At 35.2% G+C, this 18,786-nt stretch overlaps 1 protein-coding gene across 5 annotated transcripts in view; it reads left to right on the top strand.

The window, feature by feature from the left end:
• The window catches only part of METTL25 (methyltransferase like 25), a 146,632-nt gene that overhangs the window by 11,169 nt on the left and 116,677 nt on the right, over positions 1 to 18,786 (top strand). For all 5 annotated transcript variants that reach the window (XR_009356866.1, XR_009356864.1, XR_009356865.1 and 2 more), the window contains exons 2-3: positions 11,834 to 11,998; positions 12,949 to 13,055. Coding sequence is in view for 2 of the 5 variants with exons in the window: in XM_059186450.1 (XP_059042433.1) it covers positions 11,834 to 11,998; positions 12,949 to 13,055 (272 nt within the window). In the remaining 3 variants the exon portion in view is untranslated. The remainder of the gene's footprint in view (positions 1 to 11,833; positions 11,999 to 12,948; positions 13,056 to 18,786) is intronic.

Consider the following 18,786-nt stretch of genomic DNA (forward strand, 5'->3'; position numbering starts at 1 on the left):
ATTAGATTGATTTGCTTCTTGTGACATAACTTGTATGTGAATTCTGGTCTCTAGCATATGGTGAGAACCACATAGTAGGTTCTCACTGTATGTTTGTTAAATTTGATATAGCTGCTGAGTGTAGAGTACATGGGAATTCCAATAGGTAGAGCAGTATAAGCAAAAGGGTAAAGATGAAAACTATAAAACATATGTGGAGACGGGAACGGAGAGCAGAGCATTCATAAATTTTTAAATAGCTAAAAATAAAATCAGGAAACATTGCAGCCAGTTTCTGGAGACTGGTATGTTAAACTGTTTGGAATCATTCTTCTATGTGACACTGTCACTTTTGTGATAGTTTGTAGATTTGAAATATGGACGTGGGGCAAGATAACTGGCAATGGAAATGCAAAGGAAGTGAGTCTTAAAAGAATTTGTATAGAGAAAATTGGTAGTTCTTGGTGACTGATACTTATGTGGGTTTAGGTAAATAGAGGAATCAAAGATAATTCCAAGATTTTGATTTTGGAAATGTCTTGAGGAATAATGATGAATGTACCATTGACAAAATTAGGAAAATTGGCAGATGGAGCTCTTTGGGGGAAATAATGCATTTAGTTTAGACCTTGTATTTAAGGTCTCACAAGTAGAGATATTTAAGATTGAAGATTTCATCTTCATTTCTCTTCAGTCCTTTACCTGCTGCCTTACATTTTTAGAATTAGTTTACATATTTTATTTGAATAGTATAAATTATCACTTCTCTAGGCTATAAGGACCAGATGTTGATTGAAATGAATTTAACCCTCCTGATAGTTGAGAGGAGAGAGGAAGAGATAAGCAGTCCTTGAGCATTGCTTCTATTACCTTTACAAGTTCAGTATTTCTCAAAATTTGTAGTGGTCATTAGAATTAAGAATAGGTCAGTAGTTCCTAAGCCTCACAACTTTTGGAATCATGATTATTTTTATATCCTGATTTATTTTTGCAAAGATTACTTAATATTTTCTTAGTATAACATGATACTAGCTGTTGTGGTTAAATACAAAGGTGAACTGGGCATAATCTCTTTTTAAAAAATAACATTCCAATAAGAGAGAGAAAAGACATCAGTAATTCTAGTACAAAACAAAATGGGAAGATGAATGTTTTCCTTTCTAAGCAGAATTTTCTTCTAGTTTCTTTCCATTTGACATAGTCTGAGAATTATAGTATTATACTTCCTAGACTAAGTGATCTTTGAATATCCTATTTCTAAGCATTGCCCAAGAGAATGCTCTCTCTATCTAGATGTTTTAACATAATTATTACATATCAATAAAATATTTATTATTATTTAATTTCCAGCTGTGTGCCAGTGTTTTTATCCAAAACCAGTTGATTTCATTTTTCAAATAAGTTTATCATTCTTTATATTTGAAATTTAAAATGTTCAGCTGTGTGTGTTTCAGTTGTTGTATTGCTTTCGTGGGTTTTTATAATTCTCCATAATAAAATTCTAGTTTTCCCTCCTGGCATGTTAAGCTGTTCCTCATTTATTGTTTTATTCATCTATATGTGTTTCTTAGGAATGCTTATGCCATTTTAGTGAGGTAATGTGCCACGACAACTATTATTTTTATTTAAAAAGTGACTGTATTTTCAGTTTATTACAGAATTTCACTACAGCTGGCTCTTTGTCAATAGTTATTTCCCAAAGATGATTACTCTTAATTGTCTGCTCTTTGCATCTGTGGATGGATTATAAAGGCGTTACCTAAACACAGTGAATCTGTCCTTTTGTCTCCAACACCTATATTTATAAACCTTTAATACTGCTTAATATTTTATAGTATTTTCTACCAAAGACAGGCTTGGAAGTATAATTCCATTATTAAATTATCTGGAAATAATTCTTTTTGTAGGAGGAGGGTCATTTTTTTAAAAAAGATTTTATTTATTTATTAGAGAGCACTAGAGAGAGAGAGAGAAGCATGAGTGGTGGCCAGAGAAAGTGGGAGAAGCAGACTCCCCACGGAGCAGAGAGCCCCTTGTGGGGCTTGATACCAGGACTCTGATGTCATGACCTGAGCTGAAGGCAGACATTTAACCAACTGAGTCACCCTGGTGCCACAGAAGAAGGGTCATTTTAATCAGAAAAATTTAAACTGCATAAATTATTTCTACTTTCTTTTTTTTCTTAAAGAGGGCCAGAGGGCAGAAGGGGCAGAAGGAGAGGGAGACAGAGAATTTTAAACAGTCTCCCTACCCAGCATGGAGCCCGATGTAGGGCCCAATCTTAAAACCCTTAGATCATGACCTGAGTAGAAATCAAGAATCAGGCACTTAACCAACTGAGCCCCTCAGGTGCCCCAAATTACTTCTACCTCTGTTAGTTCTTTTCAGTCTTCTTTTTTCAGTCTTCCTTGATATCCGCACTCCATCCTATTTACTTAGAATGTACATTTGGCTTAAATAAGTTAACTTACTTATTTTTTTGTCAAAAAATAAAATATGTGGTTCATTCTTCTCCTGGATTGGGTGCTTGTATGTCTCACTTGAGATATCTCTGGGGTTGTGCAAACAAGCAACAATTTTGCCTTTTTCATTAGAGATTTAAATTTAGATCGTGCAAATTTATTTAAAACCATTTATTTATAACATATATTTTGTCAGATGGAACAGACTGATATGTTTTCGTACCTTAAATTATTTATTTGGTTTGCTTAGATGGGCATTATCTAAAAAAGCTAACTTAGAAACTTTGACCATCAACACTGAGGTTCTGCTTAATAATAAAAATACTGGAGGAGAGAGGGTTATCTTTGCAAAGTTAGAGTAACTTCAAAAATAGAAAATTTGTGTTAAGAATTAATAGCTCTCAGGGCTCCTGGGTGGCTCAGTCAGTTGGACGTCTGCCTTTGGCTCCTGTCATGATCCCAGGGTCCTGGGATGGAGCTTCCCCCCTCTCTCTTTGCCCCTCCCCCTACTTGAGCATGCACACTCACGCTCTCTCTCTCTCTCTCTCAAATACATAAAATTCTTAAAAAAAAAAAAAAGAATTTATAGCTCTTTACTAGTAGGAAAGAAAGAATAATCCTAGGTGGTTTTGGTAGTCACTATTTAGTTATCATTTTTTGAATATTTAAAACGATCTCTGGAAGCCAGAGGAAAAATATTTGGTTGAATTGCATGTTATAGTATTAAGATTTGGCAATATATAAGATGAAAAAAACAGTAAAATACAGTGATTCTTAATCTTTCAGGTCACAAATCCCATTAAAAGGCTGTATTAAATGAATGCTATAGTGCCCCTTCCTCAAAAAAAAAAAAAAAAAAAACGGTATCTATGTTCATAAATAGACACAAAACTACATACAGCTCTAGGTGATTCATAGGCTTCTTTAACTCTTAGACCTCAAGGTAAGAAACACTGGTTGAAAGTGTTATTAGTATTACAAAGCTATTCGAATTCTTTTTGATTTAGACCAACACTGTGCTCATTCTTCATTTTTTTCTCATAACTTTTTGTTCTTTATATTATGAGCTATTTATATATTTGCACACTTTCATTTAACTAATCTTTTTTTGTATAGTTTGTCTTTGTTCCTTTTTTAAAGTTTATTTTTTTCCCTTTTTTCAGTTTTTATTTAAATTACAGTTAATGTACAGTGTAATATTATTTCAGGTGTACAATATAGTGATTCAGCACTTCGATGCATCACCCTGCGCTCATCACAAGTGCCCTCCTTAATCCTTCCTTAATCCCCATCACAAGTGCCCTCCTTAATCCCCATGATGGATGTTTCCTCCATCCTCCCCCACCTGCCCTCTGGGAACCATCAGTTTGTTGTCTATAGTCTGTTTCCTGGTTTGCCTCTTTCTCTCTTTTTCCCCTTCACTCATTTTTTTAAATTTCTTAAATTCCAGATGCAGATGAAATCATATGGTATTTGTCTTTCTCTGACTGACTTGTTTCACCTAGCAGGATACGCTCCAGCTCTGTCCTTGTTGCAGCAAATGGCAAGATTTCATTCTTTTTGATGGCTGAACAATACTCCATTGCATGTATCCATCACATCTTCTTTGTCTCTTTGTTGGTCAGTGGGCACTTAGGCTGTTACCATAATTCAGCTGCTAAAGATAATTTTAAGTGCTGAAAACAGTTTCTCCTCTTCTTAGGGGAGGCTCCATTTCAGATGCAGATGTAGCTTGGCAAACGAGTATCTCTAAGCAACACCCATGACAGTTACTGAATCTCAATTCTTCCCTCTTGATTATTGAAACCAAAATGGCAATTTTAAAGTTTAGTTTGGCATTTTATTTATTTAAGCTGTTTGTAGCCACCTTGAATAATGACTCCTAAAGAATAATATTGATTTGATTTTATTAATTCTTTATACCATTATAAAAATTAAGTAAAGAGTAAATCTGCTGGGAGTATGGTAGGAACTATATAGACAAAAGTGTATAATTAATGTGAATTACTTTTGCATCATCCTCCTACTTGGCAAATGATTATAACTAAATAAGAGTTAAGAGTGGAATAGACATATACATTTTGTATTAATGTTGAAATGTAAGTAATGGAGTTTCAGCTAACAATAGTATATGAAAGCTAAAGTTAGTAAAATGCATAAGGAAAAAAAGTACAATTTTAAGACAGAGTTGTGACTTAATTTTACTCTCTCAAAATTCCCTATTAAGCTTACAGTTACAGTTTACATGGGACAAAAGTTTTTTGTGTCCTGCCTCAAATAATAAATAAACTGAAAAGTCTTCATTTTTGAAAGCTTAGAAATCTAGGTCCAAGTCCATGTATAGAAAAAAAAAAACTGTCTTCTCTGTAAGAGATCAGTGGTAATGTTAGTTAGTAAGATACTGGCATTGTTGTGGCACTGTGTGTGGTAGAGCCAAGAGTGGTGTTTAGAAGTGACATTCAAATATAGGAAATGAGAGGTTTGTGGTAGGAACAAGAGAAGTACAGATGCATTTCAAAGCACTTATTAGTTGATTTTTAAGGTATCTGTTGCAATTATAACATCAGTTTTTTAAGTTTTGCAATCTGGAATTAATTTTTATTTTGATAATAGAATCATACTTGATTTATTAAATTTAAAATTTATTCTTCAGAAAGTATTTACAAATACTTTACTCATAAATGCTTTAAATGGAGTTTGAAGTCGGATTTCTCGTAATCTGTCTCTTGGTTTTAGTTGGTTTTTGAAAATAGATACTTTTGATAACAGAAAATTAAAACACAGTAAAAGCTGAAAGTCTACCTCAGATCTTTAAGGCATAGTCCAGCTTGTTACCTGTCTATTAAATTTCACACTAAATCCCATGAGAAATATCATTAGTACTAGAATTCTCTCAACTTTAAAGCTGATGCTGCAATAGTGGTACCTAGTGCTAACCACTACGCTCCCAACAATGAATAATTCTTGCTGTCACCCTACCTAGAATGTAGAACCCAGGGTTGGCTCTTGGACTCCTATGTTGTGTTTCAAGTTACAGCTCACTTGTCCTTAGTTGTGCCTTTATTCTAGTGATGGAGGCCTTCAACCCAAATACCAGACTCTAAACCTCCTTTCTCCCAGCAGGTTCCACATTTAGGAACTGGGTATATGTATTGATCTTTCTTTGGGGTTCTTCCATAATAACCTGTATGATATTCTGGGCCTAAATATTTGAGTGTTTTCAACCTTGTATTCCAACAAATCCTGAAATATATATAGTTACTGAGTTTGGATTCATGGTTTAGGGGTTGCCTACTATGTTCTAGGCTCTATATTAAGATGGTATATAAATGTATATATGCATGTATGTGTGCACATCTGTGTGTACTTACATTAAATACTTGTATACATATTCATGAATATGTGTGTGTGTGTATTCTTTAACATAAAATATGTGTATTCCTCCCATTTTATAGATAAATCAAGACTTAGAGCAAATAAATATATTATTCATGGCTGTACAGAGATAGATAGTCTGAGAACCACAATTCAAACCTAGTTCTTGCTCATTTATTTATTTATTTATTCATCCCTACTTACTAAGTACCAGGCATTATTCTAGATTCTGAGGAATCCGTAATGAATAAAAATCTTTGTCCTCTTGGATCTTACTTGTCATGTCAGATGGTAATAAGTGCTGTGAAAAAAATTAATAAGAGATCAGAGAGGGTAAGGGTCTTTGAATGGGGTTGCAGTTTTAAGCAGAATTGTCAGAGAAATTTTCACTGAAATGGTGACATTGGAACACAAACCTAAAGGAAGTTAGAGTGAACCATGAAAATACCTGAGAGAAGATGGTTGCGGAGAGAGCTAAAAACAATCACAGAGGCCTGAGTAAGCACATCCCTTATGGGATCTCAGCAGTATTCTAACGGAATTTCTGTGCCTCCTAGAATCCACATTGAACATTTACTGCATGTGTGCTTTGTAAATGTTAAGACAATGTGTCCCATAAGTGAATTTTAAATTAGCTTTATTCAGTTTCAGTTATTACCTTGCACAGAGTAAGCACCTTGGAATTGTTAATTTTTAATCAGGTTACTTTTTAGCAAGTCAGTTTCTAAATTGCTGTTTCTTTGTATGATATTTTAATTTTCCTCAAAATTCAACTATGAAAATTTTCTGTTATAATTAAAATATGTAGTTAGATTTTCCCATTTTTAGTTTTATAAGTGACTAATTAAATGTGAAAATGCTTTTGAAATGATTATGGTTACACATGCTTTATACATACAATATTGGAACAGACATATTGTTTCATTTCATATACAACCTGAAATTATTCTGAAGTAGTATAGGCAAAGTTTCCTAGCATATAATTGGAAGATATAAATTAACTTTTTAAAAAACAGCAGTATATACATTATTTTCTTCCTTATGTAAGTGATAGGATTATAGAGATACTCAGATATTCATAAAGTTTAATGCATCCTACCTATAATTTTCAAGTTCAGCAAGACAGACTTTAACTTTTGATTGAAGTCTACTGAACAAGTGTAAAAGAGTAAAGCCTAAGTTAATCATCGTGAAACTCATAGCCTTAAAATGTTCAGTTACATTTGCACTGAAAATAAGTAAATTTCCATTTTAGAAAACATGTTCATTTCAACTCAGCCAACACTTACGAGCACTTATTGTGCTTCTGGGGGTTTTATCAATAAGAAAAAAAAAAAATCACCTGTGATGCTATTGCAGTAACACCTGTGAGAGTTAATAGAGTATGAACTCTGTCAGTGATAATGGGGCACCCGTGCCCCATTGGATGAGATTTTGTTGTAGTACCTATTTCTAGAAATAAAGCAACGCAACCGCTTCATGCCATTTTAAAGCAACAATACCTTCATATGGCAGGCACTCAGTTAGGGGGTGAATGGATGAGTGAAAGCAATTCTTTAATATACTCACTACTGCAGCATCAGCAGCTATACTAGGAGAAACAAATTCTATGATTCTGAGGTGGTAGTGATCACTGAGGCCAGCTGGATGGTGGTTAGTTCCACAATGAAAGACATTTTTACATTAAGATTGATGGGTGACGGATATGTGGAGCGAGAGCACAGGGAGCATTTAAGATAACATGAAGACTTCAGCTCTGAGTGAGTAAGGACATTATTAATCAAGATAGGAAAGGAAAGGTTTTGGAGAGCACGAGAATATGCATTTCAATTTTGAATCTTTTGAATTAGAGGCATCTGTAGGATATGCATGTAGAAATGAATATAAAACATTTCCATGTCCTTTGAAGATTATTATTAAAGAGGGTACTGTTGATTTTTCATGACATTCTGGGCCATGGGACAGTTCTAGGCTGTGGGATAGTAATAGTGACCTTTGTCCTAACTCCTGTAACATGGTTAAACCTCAACATTTAGCACATAATTATATTTTATCTTGTATCATGTTCTAAATGTTCTAAATCGCTCTTGTCTCACCTATAATTGTAGACATGAGGGCTGAGATGAGATTTTATTCTAACAGGCTCAGCAGTGCTATCGAAGTCCTCCCAGCTGGCCTCAGTGATCACTACCACCTCAGAATCATAGAATTTGTTTCTCCTAGTATAGCTGCTGATGCTGCAGTAGTGAGTATATTAAAGAATTGCTTTCACTCATCCATTCACCCCCTAACTGAGTGCCTGCCATATGAAGGTATTGTTGCTTTAAAATGGCATGAAGCGGTTGCGTTGCTTTATTTCTAGAAATAGGTACTACAACAAAATCTCATTATAAACCCTTTTTATGTCATTTTCAGAGACATCAGTTGTTCTGTGTGAAAAAATTATTAAATTTCTCAAAATCTTAAAATCACTTCTGGCAGAGCGGGAGGTGTTGAGGGAAATAAAGTGAAAGAATTAAGAACATGAACAAAGTAAATATGAACCATCTTAAGATAGTACCATGGTATGGATCTCTCTGCCAGAGGGAATTCTTGCCAGACCTAATTCTGACAGTCATACACTTGCCTAGCGGTTTTGACTGCTGTCTTTCCTGTTTTCATTTGTTGCCCATTGACCTTATTGCTGTGGCATGCTAATAATTAAATTTGGGAATTACAAGCAAGGGCTGAACACTGCCTTGGTTCACATGCCTTGCCCTTTGGTGTCTGTGCAAATGTGGCTAACATGTAGCCACTCTAAGTTTTGATTTCTTCCTGGAGATCACCTCATAAGATTGTTCCATTAAATGTAAACTGTTGAACGTGGTGCCTGACATGTAGCATATGCACAATAAATATTAGTTATAATTTCAATGAGTTATTGTGAATCTAGTAGTATTCTTCCTTAAGGTGCTAGATAACATTCAAATAAAATAACAAACATTTATTTTTGAAAATTCAAAAAATGTAAATATGTAAACTATGTAAAATATAAATATATTGATTGTAATTTCTTAGTTTTGAGGCATTATTTATTTCTGTACCTTGAGATTTTCATAATCAGTATGTGTATGTGTAACTTTTCTATCTTTCACTAACAGCATTGATCTCTGCTGTTAAAAAACAAACAAACAAACAAAAAACAACAGAAACCTAGAGATATCCTGGTCTCATATTAACAGAAAATAGCTTCTCCCCTGCCTCTTTACCCGCCCCACCCCCTACTCTCTTTCCCAATTAACCTGTATTACAAGAAACCTCTGTGGAATAGTGATCCAGGGTGTACAAAAAATAAGAATAAATAAAGACAAAGCATGCGATCAAGCAGAACAGGTACTTCCAGTAGGGGGAGATATTTGCAAAATAATCAAGTCACTTAATATGTTGGTGCAGTGGCAACAAATTTAAAAACAAAGCTTTTCCTGAATTTAAAAAAAAAAAAAATCCAGCTAACTAATAATTAGGTAAATATTGGCTGAGTAACACTGTGGTTTCTGTTTTGCCAGTTGCCAAACTCAAACTTGTTCTACAAGTACCTAGAGAAGCACTATGAGGAGACTATATACACTGTTACCATTGCCACATAACTTTACTTACAGACTATTTCAGAGGTAGAAGTAAAGATAAGAACATAACCTGCCTTTCTCTCTCTTTCTGAATCTTTAAAAATTGCTAGTGGAAATTACAGGCTAGATCACTTGAAAACAAAGTTTAGAGGCTATATTTCGGTAATTCAGAAAGATTTTTTCACAGGTTCTAGTCTATCTAGATATACTGGTGTAGCCCTAAATGTCATAAACTAATGGATAAAATCAGAACACTATCCTTTCTTTCTTTTCTTTCTTTCTTTTTTTTTTTTTTAAAGCAAGCATTGTTAAAAAGATAGTAGCTTTGTAATTTAGATATCCAGATTTCTGAAATTTCTGTGAGGCGTAAAATTAAAAGCAAATAAACATTTAGATCAGGTTGGATTTGGATTTTTTCAAGTATTTTCAGTAGGATAGTTAAGTTGATTTGAACCATTACTTTTCCAACAGAAACATCACATTTCTTTCTGTTGGCAACATTGTCCAATAACTGACTACTATAATATTCCCTCTGCACTTTGAGATTTAATACTCTTATTCTATCACACTCTGAGAAATTGCTGCCCTGGAACTTGGGGATGTTGAGACTGCCCTTAAACCTGAGAGTCTCACTTAATAGTTGACTGAATTTTCCCCTCTGTATCATGCCTAAATATTTTGATGTGAATTTTATTACTCTTGGCTGTGCTAGTAAATTCAGTTTGTAAAATATCCAAAGAACTTATAATACACAAACTATATCTCAAATAAATTCACTATAGTAATTTTGTAGTTTAAATTTCTATTTAGTTGATTCAGAAATGGAAGTTACAGGTCTCTACCAATTCTTGATTAACATGGTAAACATCACCAACAACTTAGTAGATAGTAGCTTTAAAAGGATACTATCTTAAACATGTTGGTTTTATTTAGAGTTCTGTAAGCCTTCATGAATTTTCTTCTTTTTATTTTTGCTAGAATCATTCTTCTTTGTGTTTGAATGAATTTTTATAATTTTATAAGTAACTGTGGAACATCGGCTATGCTAGAATAGACTTCATAGTGTATAGTTTGGTTTCTCTGGTAGAACCAAAGTTGTTTCCTGAATTGTACCATTCTTTCATTTCATAAGGTGAGCATTTTAAATACTTTATTTAAACAATGGATGTGTGGGGCTTTTTAATTATTGAAAGGACTCTTCAGTGAATGAACTTAATTAGACTGATCCATCCCAAGAGTTTATTTGAACCACTATGGACACATTGGAATGCCCTTTTTGTAAGCTTCCTAAATAAATATATAAAAATAGCCATAGAAAATTGAAATTGAGCAAATAAAAAGCAACTCTATCAGTGTATATGTGTTTCCATCTATTCCATTAGAATAGATGAGATTATGCTGCAGTAATAAACCTAAAAGCTCAGTGACTAAAAAAAACGAAGTTTACTTTTCCTTTGTATTGTAGTCCATGGTAGTTTGGCATCAGTGATGTGCATGTCATAGTCACTCAAGGACTCAGCTTCCATCTTGACACATACTTCAGTGATTAACAGTTCTGGGAAAAGAAGGCATAGCAAATCCTCCAGTTCTTTAAACTTCTGTTTGAAATGGCATAGTTCACTTCAGTGAGATGTGTCCACACCAGAATTCAACAGGACACAGGCTGCTCACACAGAGAGGTACCGATATTTGCAGTATAACAGTTGACCATACTCTTCTTGAGGAGTGAGCATGTGGGAATAATCAGTAGGTCCTATAGTAAACTTACAGAATATATGGCTTAAAACTGACTAGGGAAAAAAAATGAACTGTTTTCACCTAATTTTAACATGACGAGTTTTAAAACTCGTATTGACAGTGCATTGAACACACACACATGCAAAATTTCTCCATGGTCTGAATGATGCAGGGGCTCTTTTACAGTAACATCTCTACCACTGGGGACATTGCCATTGTTCCACACACAGTGTGCACAGGGAATAACAGTGTAGTGTAGACTGATTGCCTTTAAATTCACAGTTGTAGGTCAGCCAGGACCATCCATAAATTTAATGACCACATTACAGTGTAGCAGGATTTTAAACTTTTATTTTGCTGCTGGTTTTTTTTTTTTTTTTTTTTTTTTTTTTGGTTTTTGGGAAGATAAAAAAGGCCAAATTTTAATTTTAATTTGGAGTTTAGTTATATAATTGTGTATACTCTTAAGAGAAAACTGAGTGCTGTAAATAACTAATAGCTGAATTAACAAATACAGTGGAACCATTAGCGATATTGTCAAAATTCAAACAAAATGAAAATATTATAGTTTGTTCTAAAGATGCAGTGTTTTTCATTTATTTTTTTTTAACTCTCACACAAATTAGCATTAACTAGTTATTGCTAACATTTCTCTTTTTATCCTGATCTTTTTAGGTATTACTAATTTTCCCAAAATATTCTGTGAAACTTCCCAGAAGCTGGTGAGTGTGGAAGCCTTTGCTCTGGCTGTGAGATATTATTCTGTACAAAACTTGGGAATATGTACTCCTTTTGAGCAGTTACGTACAGCCCTTCAAGGAAGTAAAAAACAGAGAACTGGTAAGTGTGTATGTATGGTTTTTTTTAGTTATTAGAAGCAATATACTGTTGGGACGCCTGGATGGCTCAGTTGGCCTGCCTTCGGCTCAGGTCATGATCCCAGCGTCCTGGGATCAAGTCCCACATCGGGCTCCTTGCTTGGCAGGGAGCCTGCTTCTCCCTCTGCCTCTAGCCTGCCACTCTGTCTGCCTGTGCTTGTGCTCTGTCTCTCTCTCTCTCTCTAACAAATAAATAAAATCTTAAAAAAAAAAAAAAAGCAATATACTGTTCATATATATTCATGTATTCTTTCCAACATGTTCTTAGTTTATTGTTCTATCACTGCTTTTCTATCATGAGCACTGTTAGATTGGCTTATACTTAGATAAGTAGGTTTTCTTATGCATTGTATTGTATAGAACTACTTAGTTACAGAGCTCCACATTTTTTCCCCTACATTTTAGTCGTTATCAGTCTTTTCCTTTGTAATTAAGTGGGGGGTTTTTTGTGTGTCAAGGTACATTTTTACTTTTTATTTTGTTTTTTTAAGATTTTACTTATTTGAGAGAGAGATAGTAAGAGAGCACAGTGGAGGAGCAGGGAGAAGGAGAAGCAAGCTTCCTGCTGAGCAGGGAGCCAGATGGTGGGGCTCAATCCCAGGACCCCAGGATCATGATCTAAGCCAAAGGCAGACACTTAACCAAGTGAGCCACCCAGGCACCCCTCAAGGAACATTTTTTTCTTAACATAATGTTTAATGTTTACATAATGTTCTATGGATCTTCTTATTTATGTTCTTAATTCAAATTTTGATTCATAGCAGATAAATGGAGATCTACCATGCAGACACAGTGGAATCTCTATATTATTTTCATATGTAATTACAGAAAACATGAACATTAACTGATGATTTTTTATTACATTTTGTTTCTTTAATAGCAGTATTTTAATTTTGTTTTATTTTTGTTCAGGTGAAAATGTGAAACCAGATGAATTTATGAATTTGAAAAAATCTCATGAAGTTCAGGCCATGTCAGAGCTGATCAGCAGTATTGCTGATTACTATGGGATAAAGCAGGTAAGAGAATTTCTTTGTATTTTCAGGTGTTAAAATTAGTACCTTTTTTGGGTATCATTTACATTCTTATCTATGATCATTGTCTAGTCTTTAAATGTTATTAAATAATAGCTAATGTTAATTATGTCGGACACTTCAAATATGTGCTCTCATTTCCCAGTACAGTGTGAGTATAAAAAATTTATACTAAAAATGAGGTATGACTATTCACGTTTTGCCACCAGTTTTACTCTTTTAAATTATCTTCACTAAGTTTCTGTCTTGAAGCAGCATTATGGTAATGACATTCTGCAAAATGGTTTGCCACTGGTGTTCTCAGAACTTGGGTTACCAAGCTGTGGTCTGGGGTACCTGTCTCATGATAGTAACTCTGAGAAACTATGTTTTAGGATTAGAATTCTTTCACGGTGTCAGAATCACAGTGCATTCCTGCTGTGAAAAGTAACTTTTGTGAAACAGTAATGTCTAAAAACAGATATTAAAATAAAATCAAAGATTGCCTATATTGACCTATAAAAATAGTAAGTTAATTTACTTATCCCTGGCTTGTAAAAATAGTAAATAATTTTTCTTATTTCTACAAGAACATCTGTGGGGGTAGTGGAGAATCTTCCCTCCTTCAATTTCTGTTAGGTGTTAGAATATTTTCCGTGGATTCTTCCAGACTTGTGGAGAGTTTGAGGATGATTAGAAAACTATCACAGCTCGGGCTAGGCATGCAAAACCACTTGTGGCAGCATAGATCTCTAGGTTAATGGCTAGAGGCAAGAGTTAAGGCAGTAATTTTCAACCTTTTCTTGAGTGTATCATACCTAGCAGTACCTATCTGGATCAGTAAGAGGCTCACCATGGTAGTGATACTCACCTGAAGTAAAAGGGGCAATTAAACAGTAATAAACTAGTGCTATACATATTACACGGATGGATATTAGGAACATAAAATTGAGTGAAAAACTGAACAGTTTATATAGAGGACTACATATTTTATGGTACCATTTTTTAAAGCTTTTAAGCAAAATAATGGTATATTCTTAATGCAAAAAAAAGTACATGCAAAACAACTCATAAAGAAGCAAGGGAATCATAATTTGGGAATAGTTGTTACTTCTGGCTGAGAAAGCAATGAGCTGAGATATGGAAGGAAAACATAGGTATGTGCAGTGGAAATACTCATATTTTCATTCATAGGATGGCTGGTGAGTTCATTGTTATAGCAGATACTATTGGATGCTAACCCAAATATTCTCTGACATTTCATGGTATGCCAGCCTACCTTCTACCTGACAGTATCTGCATTTTCCCCTGTGTGTTTTTTCTGGCTGCCAAAGCAAAGCATTACTTGTCTATAGGTTCTGGATATTAACTCTTCCCTTTGAACAGCCTTGAATTAATGATTGATGAAAGTTGGTATACAAATACATCAACTCCTTGACATTTCAGGTAGGATGATTCTGAGGTATGTGTTGTATGCTAGCTTCTACAGTGGTATTTTTCTTAATGGCACAGATTTTTTTTTTTTTTTTAAGATTTTATTTATTTATTTATTTGACAGACAGAGATCACAAGTAGACAGAGAGGCAGGCAGAGAGGGGGGAAAGCAGGCTCCCTGCTAAGCAGAGAGCCCGATGTGGGGCTTCATCCCAGGACCCTGGGACTATGACCTGACCCGAAGGCAGAGGCTTTAACCCACGGAGCCACCCAGGTGCCCCAATAGCACAGCTTTTATTGCGCTGCCTTCCTTTCTCCTTTTCAGCTCTCTACTTCCCTCCCAAATAATTGACTTATACTTAAATCTTTGTGGTAGAATCTGCTCTGTGGGGGCACCTGAGTGGCTCAGTGGGTTGCGCCTCTGCCTTCCGCTCAGGCCATGATCTCAGGGTCCTGGGATGGAGTCCCTCATTGGGCTCGCTGCTTGGTGGGGAGCCTGCTTCCCCTCTATGCCTACTTGTGATCTCTCTCTCTCTCTCTCTCTCTCTCTCTCTCAAATAAATAAATAAATTTTTTTAAAAAGAAAGAAAGAAAAAAAAAATCTGCTCTATGATAACCCAAACTAAGATAAGTGCTATTTATTGTTGTGCTTCATAACTTTACATTTAAACTACATTTATTCTTTATTTATGTGAACTATTATATAATAAATAACTTTAAATTCATACAGCAGATTATTGTATTGCTAAAGTGTAGAGAAAAAGAAATTTGAAATACTTTAATATATCATGTTAGACCTGCTTTCAGGGAACTCTATTATAGCACTAAGTCCTGTTCTTAGGGAATGAAAATCTAAGTAACAGACTTACAAAGTCTTTCTCTTCAAATCCCTTTATAGCAATATTTAATTCTCACAATAGTAAAGTTTAAGATCTATTGTATATGTACAGCTTTTACTTTTAAAATGTAGGTTTAGGGATGCCTGGGTGGCTCAGTTGGTTGGACGACTGCCTTCGGCTCAGGTCATGATCCCGGAATCGCAGGATCAAATCCCACATCGGGCTCCCAGCTCCATGGGGAGTCTGCTTCTCCCTCTGACCTTCTCCTCGCTCATGCTCTCTCTCACTGTCTCTCTCTCAAATAAATAAATAAATAATTAAAAAAATCTTTAAAAAAAAATAAAAATAAAATGTAGGTTTAATGAATACAGATTTCATGGGGATAGATGGAAATCCAGATTCTGAAATACCTAACTTTACTAATGACCATAGACACCAGAGAAGAAAACAAAACAGAATTCATTTTTGCTTCAGCCACATTGCTCCCTGTTTGCCTTTTGCCTCTCTTACTCACATTACCAAGGCTTCTTAATTTTTATTTCTAAAATGTGTTTATTCATTCATACCTGCATACATGCATACTTTAATAGATATTTCATTAGCTCCTACCGTGTGTCAGGCAACGTTATAGATACTGAGGATGGAGTAGTGAACAAAACGAATGATATCTTTGCCTCATGGCATTTACATTCTAGTGGGAAGAGATAGATAATAAATTGATTGTACGTATATTTTGGGGGGCATGCCTGGGTGGCTCAGTGGGTTAAGCCTCTGCCTTTGACTCAGGAGCCTAGATTGAGTCCTGCATTGAGTCCTCTCTACTCAGCAGGGAGCCTGCTTCCCCCCTCTCTCTCTGCCTGCCTCCCTGACTACTTGTGATCTTTCTCTCTGCCAAATAAATAAATAGAATCTTTTTTTTTTTTTAAGTGTATATTTTTGTGTGTGTTGATGTAGTTTAAAGAGATAAAGTAAAAAGCAAAAGGAAGTAGCTAATTCAGAGATGGGAGATTAAAGGTTTTGTTTACGAAGGAACAAATAAGAACTCATTTTAAACTCATTTGAATTAAGGCTTCCTTCAGGAGGTAAGAATTACCCATTAGATTATCTGGACAGAAAACTTTTCAGATAGAAGGGATAACATGCTCAGTGGCCCTAGAGTGGGAATATGTCTGGTGTGTTCTTGAAAGAGCCTGAAAGCCAGGTCAGCTCCAGTAGAGAGATTAAGGGCAAAGTAGTAAGAGGTGGGGTTGGAGTGGTTGAAGGCAGTTCATAAAATTGTAGTCTCGGAGGCCATTGTGATATTTTGGGCTTTTATCCTGATGAGGTGAGAAATCGTTGGCCACACTGGATCACTCTGGTTGCTGTGTTGAGGGCTGTTACAAAGCAGATATTTTCACTGTCTTTGTCCTTCTTAACCATAGTCTTTTTAGACATTCAGGCTGGTTCTCTCCCGAAATTGGATCCTGCTTGAACACGTCAAGAGTTTTCAGTTAAGGCATAGATCCCAATAACAAAGGAGGTTAGTAAGGAAGAGATAAGATGAAAGAGTTGATGAGAGATTTTGCTAAGAGGAGTATTGTGATCAGACTTTGTTTTGTTCTCTTGAATATAGACTTAAGGGAAAGGAGCAGGGAGACCACTGAGGAGGTCGTTGCAGTAAGGTAGGTTTAGGGGCAGTTGCTAAGATTATGGATTTGCTCACAGTTCACATGGAAGCTCTGAGAAAAAGAAAGGCGTCTTAATTTCCACCTGGAAGTAAGTATGGAGATATCATCAACTATGATGGAGAATATTATGGGAAGAGCAGGTTTTACAGATATCAAGAACTTAGTTTTGAAAATACTAAATTTGAGACTTCTATTAGGTATTCAGGTGGAAATGTTTAGTAGACTTTGGTTATATGAATATGAAATTCATGGGAGAATTTCATACTAGAATTATAAATTTGGAAGTCATTAACCTAGAATGGTAATTAGATCTCTAGGTCAGACAACAAAATATAACTCTTCTAGATGCTGAACTCTAGGAAGCAAACCGAGGGTTGCTGAAGGTGGGGGATTGGGTGATGGGCAGTAAGGAGGGCACTTGATGTCATGAGCGCTGCGTGTTATACGCAGCTGATGAATCAGTAAATTCTACCTCTAAAACTAATATAAAAAAAGATACTGTGCACAGACCTGGGGATAAAAATATATGTATATAAAAAATATATGTTTATAAAAAATAAAAAATTAAAAAAAAAAAAAAAAAAAAAAAGATACTGTGAATCTCCTTATTTAAAAACAAAAAAGGGGCGCCTGGGTGGCTCAGTGGGTTAAAGCCTCTGCCTTCGGCTCAGGTCATGATCCCAGGGTCCTGGGATCGAGCCCCGCATCGGGCTCTCTGCTCAGCAGGGAGCCTGCTTCCTCCTCTCTCTCTGCCTGCCTCTCTGCCTGCTTGTGATCTCTGTCTGTCAAATAAATAAATAAAATCTTTAAAAAAATAAAAAAATAAAAAAATAATAAAAAAAATAAAAACAAAAAAGATGTAACTGTGTGAAGGGATGGTTATGTTAATTAGCTTGCCTGTAGTAATCATTTCATTATGTATATCAAAACATCATGTTGTATGCCTTAAATACAATTTTTATTAAAAAAAGCAGACTCAAAAAAATATATAACTCTTCTATATGAAGTGTATTACCATACTAATAGTGTTAAGAAATGTCATCTCTAGGGGCGCCTGGGTGGCTCAGTGGGTTAAGCCGCTGCCTTCGGCTCAGGTCATGATCTCAGGGTCCTGGGATCGAGTCCCGCATCGGGCTCTCTGCTCAGCAGGGAGCCTGCTTCCTTCTCTCTCTCTCTCTGCCTGCCTCTCAGTGTACTTGTAATTTCTCTCTGTCAAATAAATAAATAAAATCTTTAAAAAAAAAAAAAAAGAAATGTCATCTCTAAATGTGACAATTTTTCTGTGGTAAAGTCTCCTAAACAGAGTTAGGAGACTAGGAAGATACCTCCCGCCAGGCATTGGACTGGAAAATCCTTTCTTTTCAATCCAGTAAGATGATCAGAAAGGACAAGCCTACTCGGAGTAAAGGACAAGAGATAAGGATGGTGGAGATTTTGTTATTCAGACCAAATAGTTTGAAGGCAAAAAGTTTTACAGTTTATGGTACCTAATTGCAGAGAGGTTTTCATTGTATTGCTCACATGGCATATGCTCCTAAAAGACCAGTCTGGAGGGGGATAAAAGTCAACTTGGATTAATAAAATAGTAGAGTAAGTCAGCTGACAGATTTCTTAGGAAAATTCACCCATTACTGAAAAGCTTTTTAGATATAATATTTTGAAGACATGATTCTTAGAGTTTCCACAGCCATCTTACAACCAGCGAAGTTACAAATAAGATGTTCCAAAGGCTATATGTAGTTGAGCCTCTGAATGGTTCAGCCACTGTACCACCAGATTTCTTAAGTGAAGTGAATT

The sequence above is a fragment of the Mustela lutreola genome, chromosome 8, assembly GCF_030435805.1.
Source record: "Mustela lutreola isolate mMusLut2 chromosome 8, mMusLut2.pri, whole genome shotgun sequence".
NCBI classification, from domain to species: domain Eukaryota; kingdom Metazoa; phylum Chordata; class Mammalia; order Carnivora; family Mustelidae; genus Mustela; species Mustela lutreola.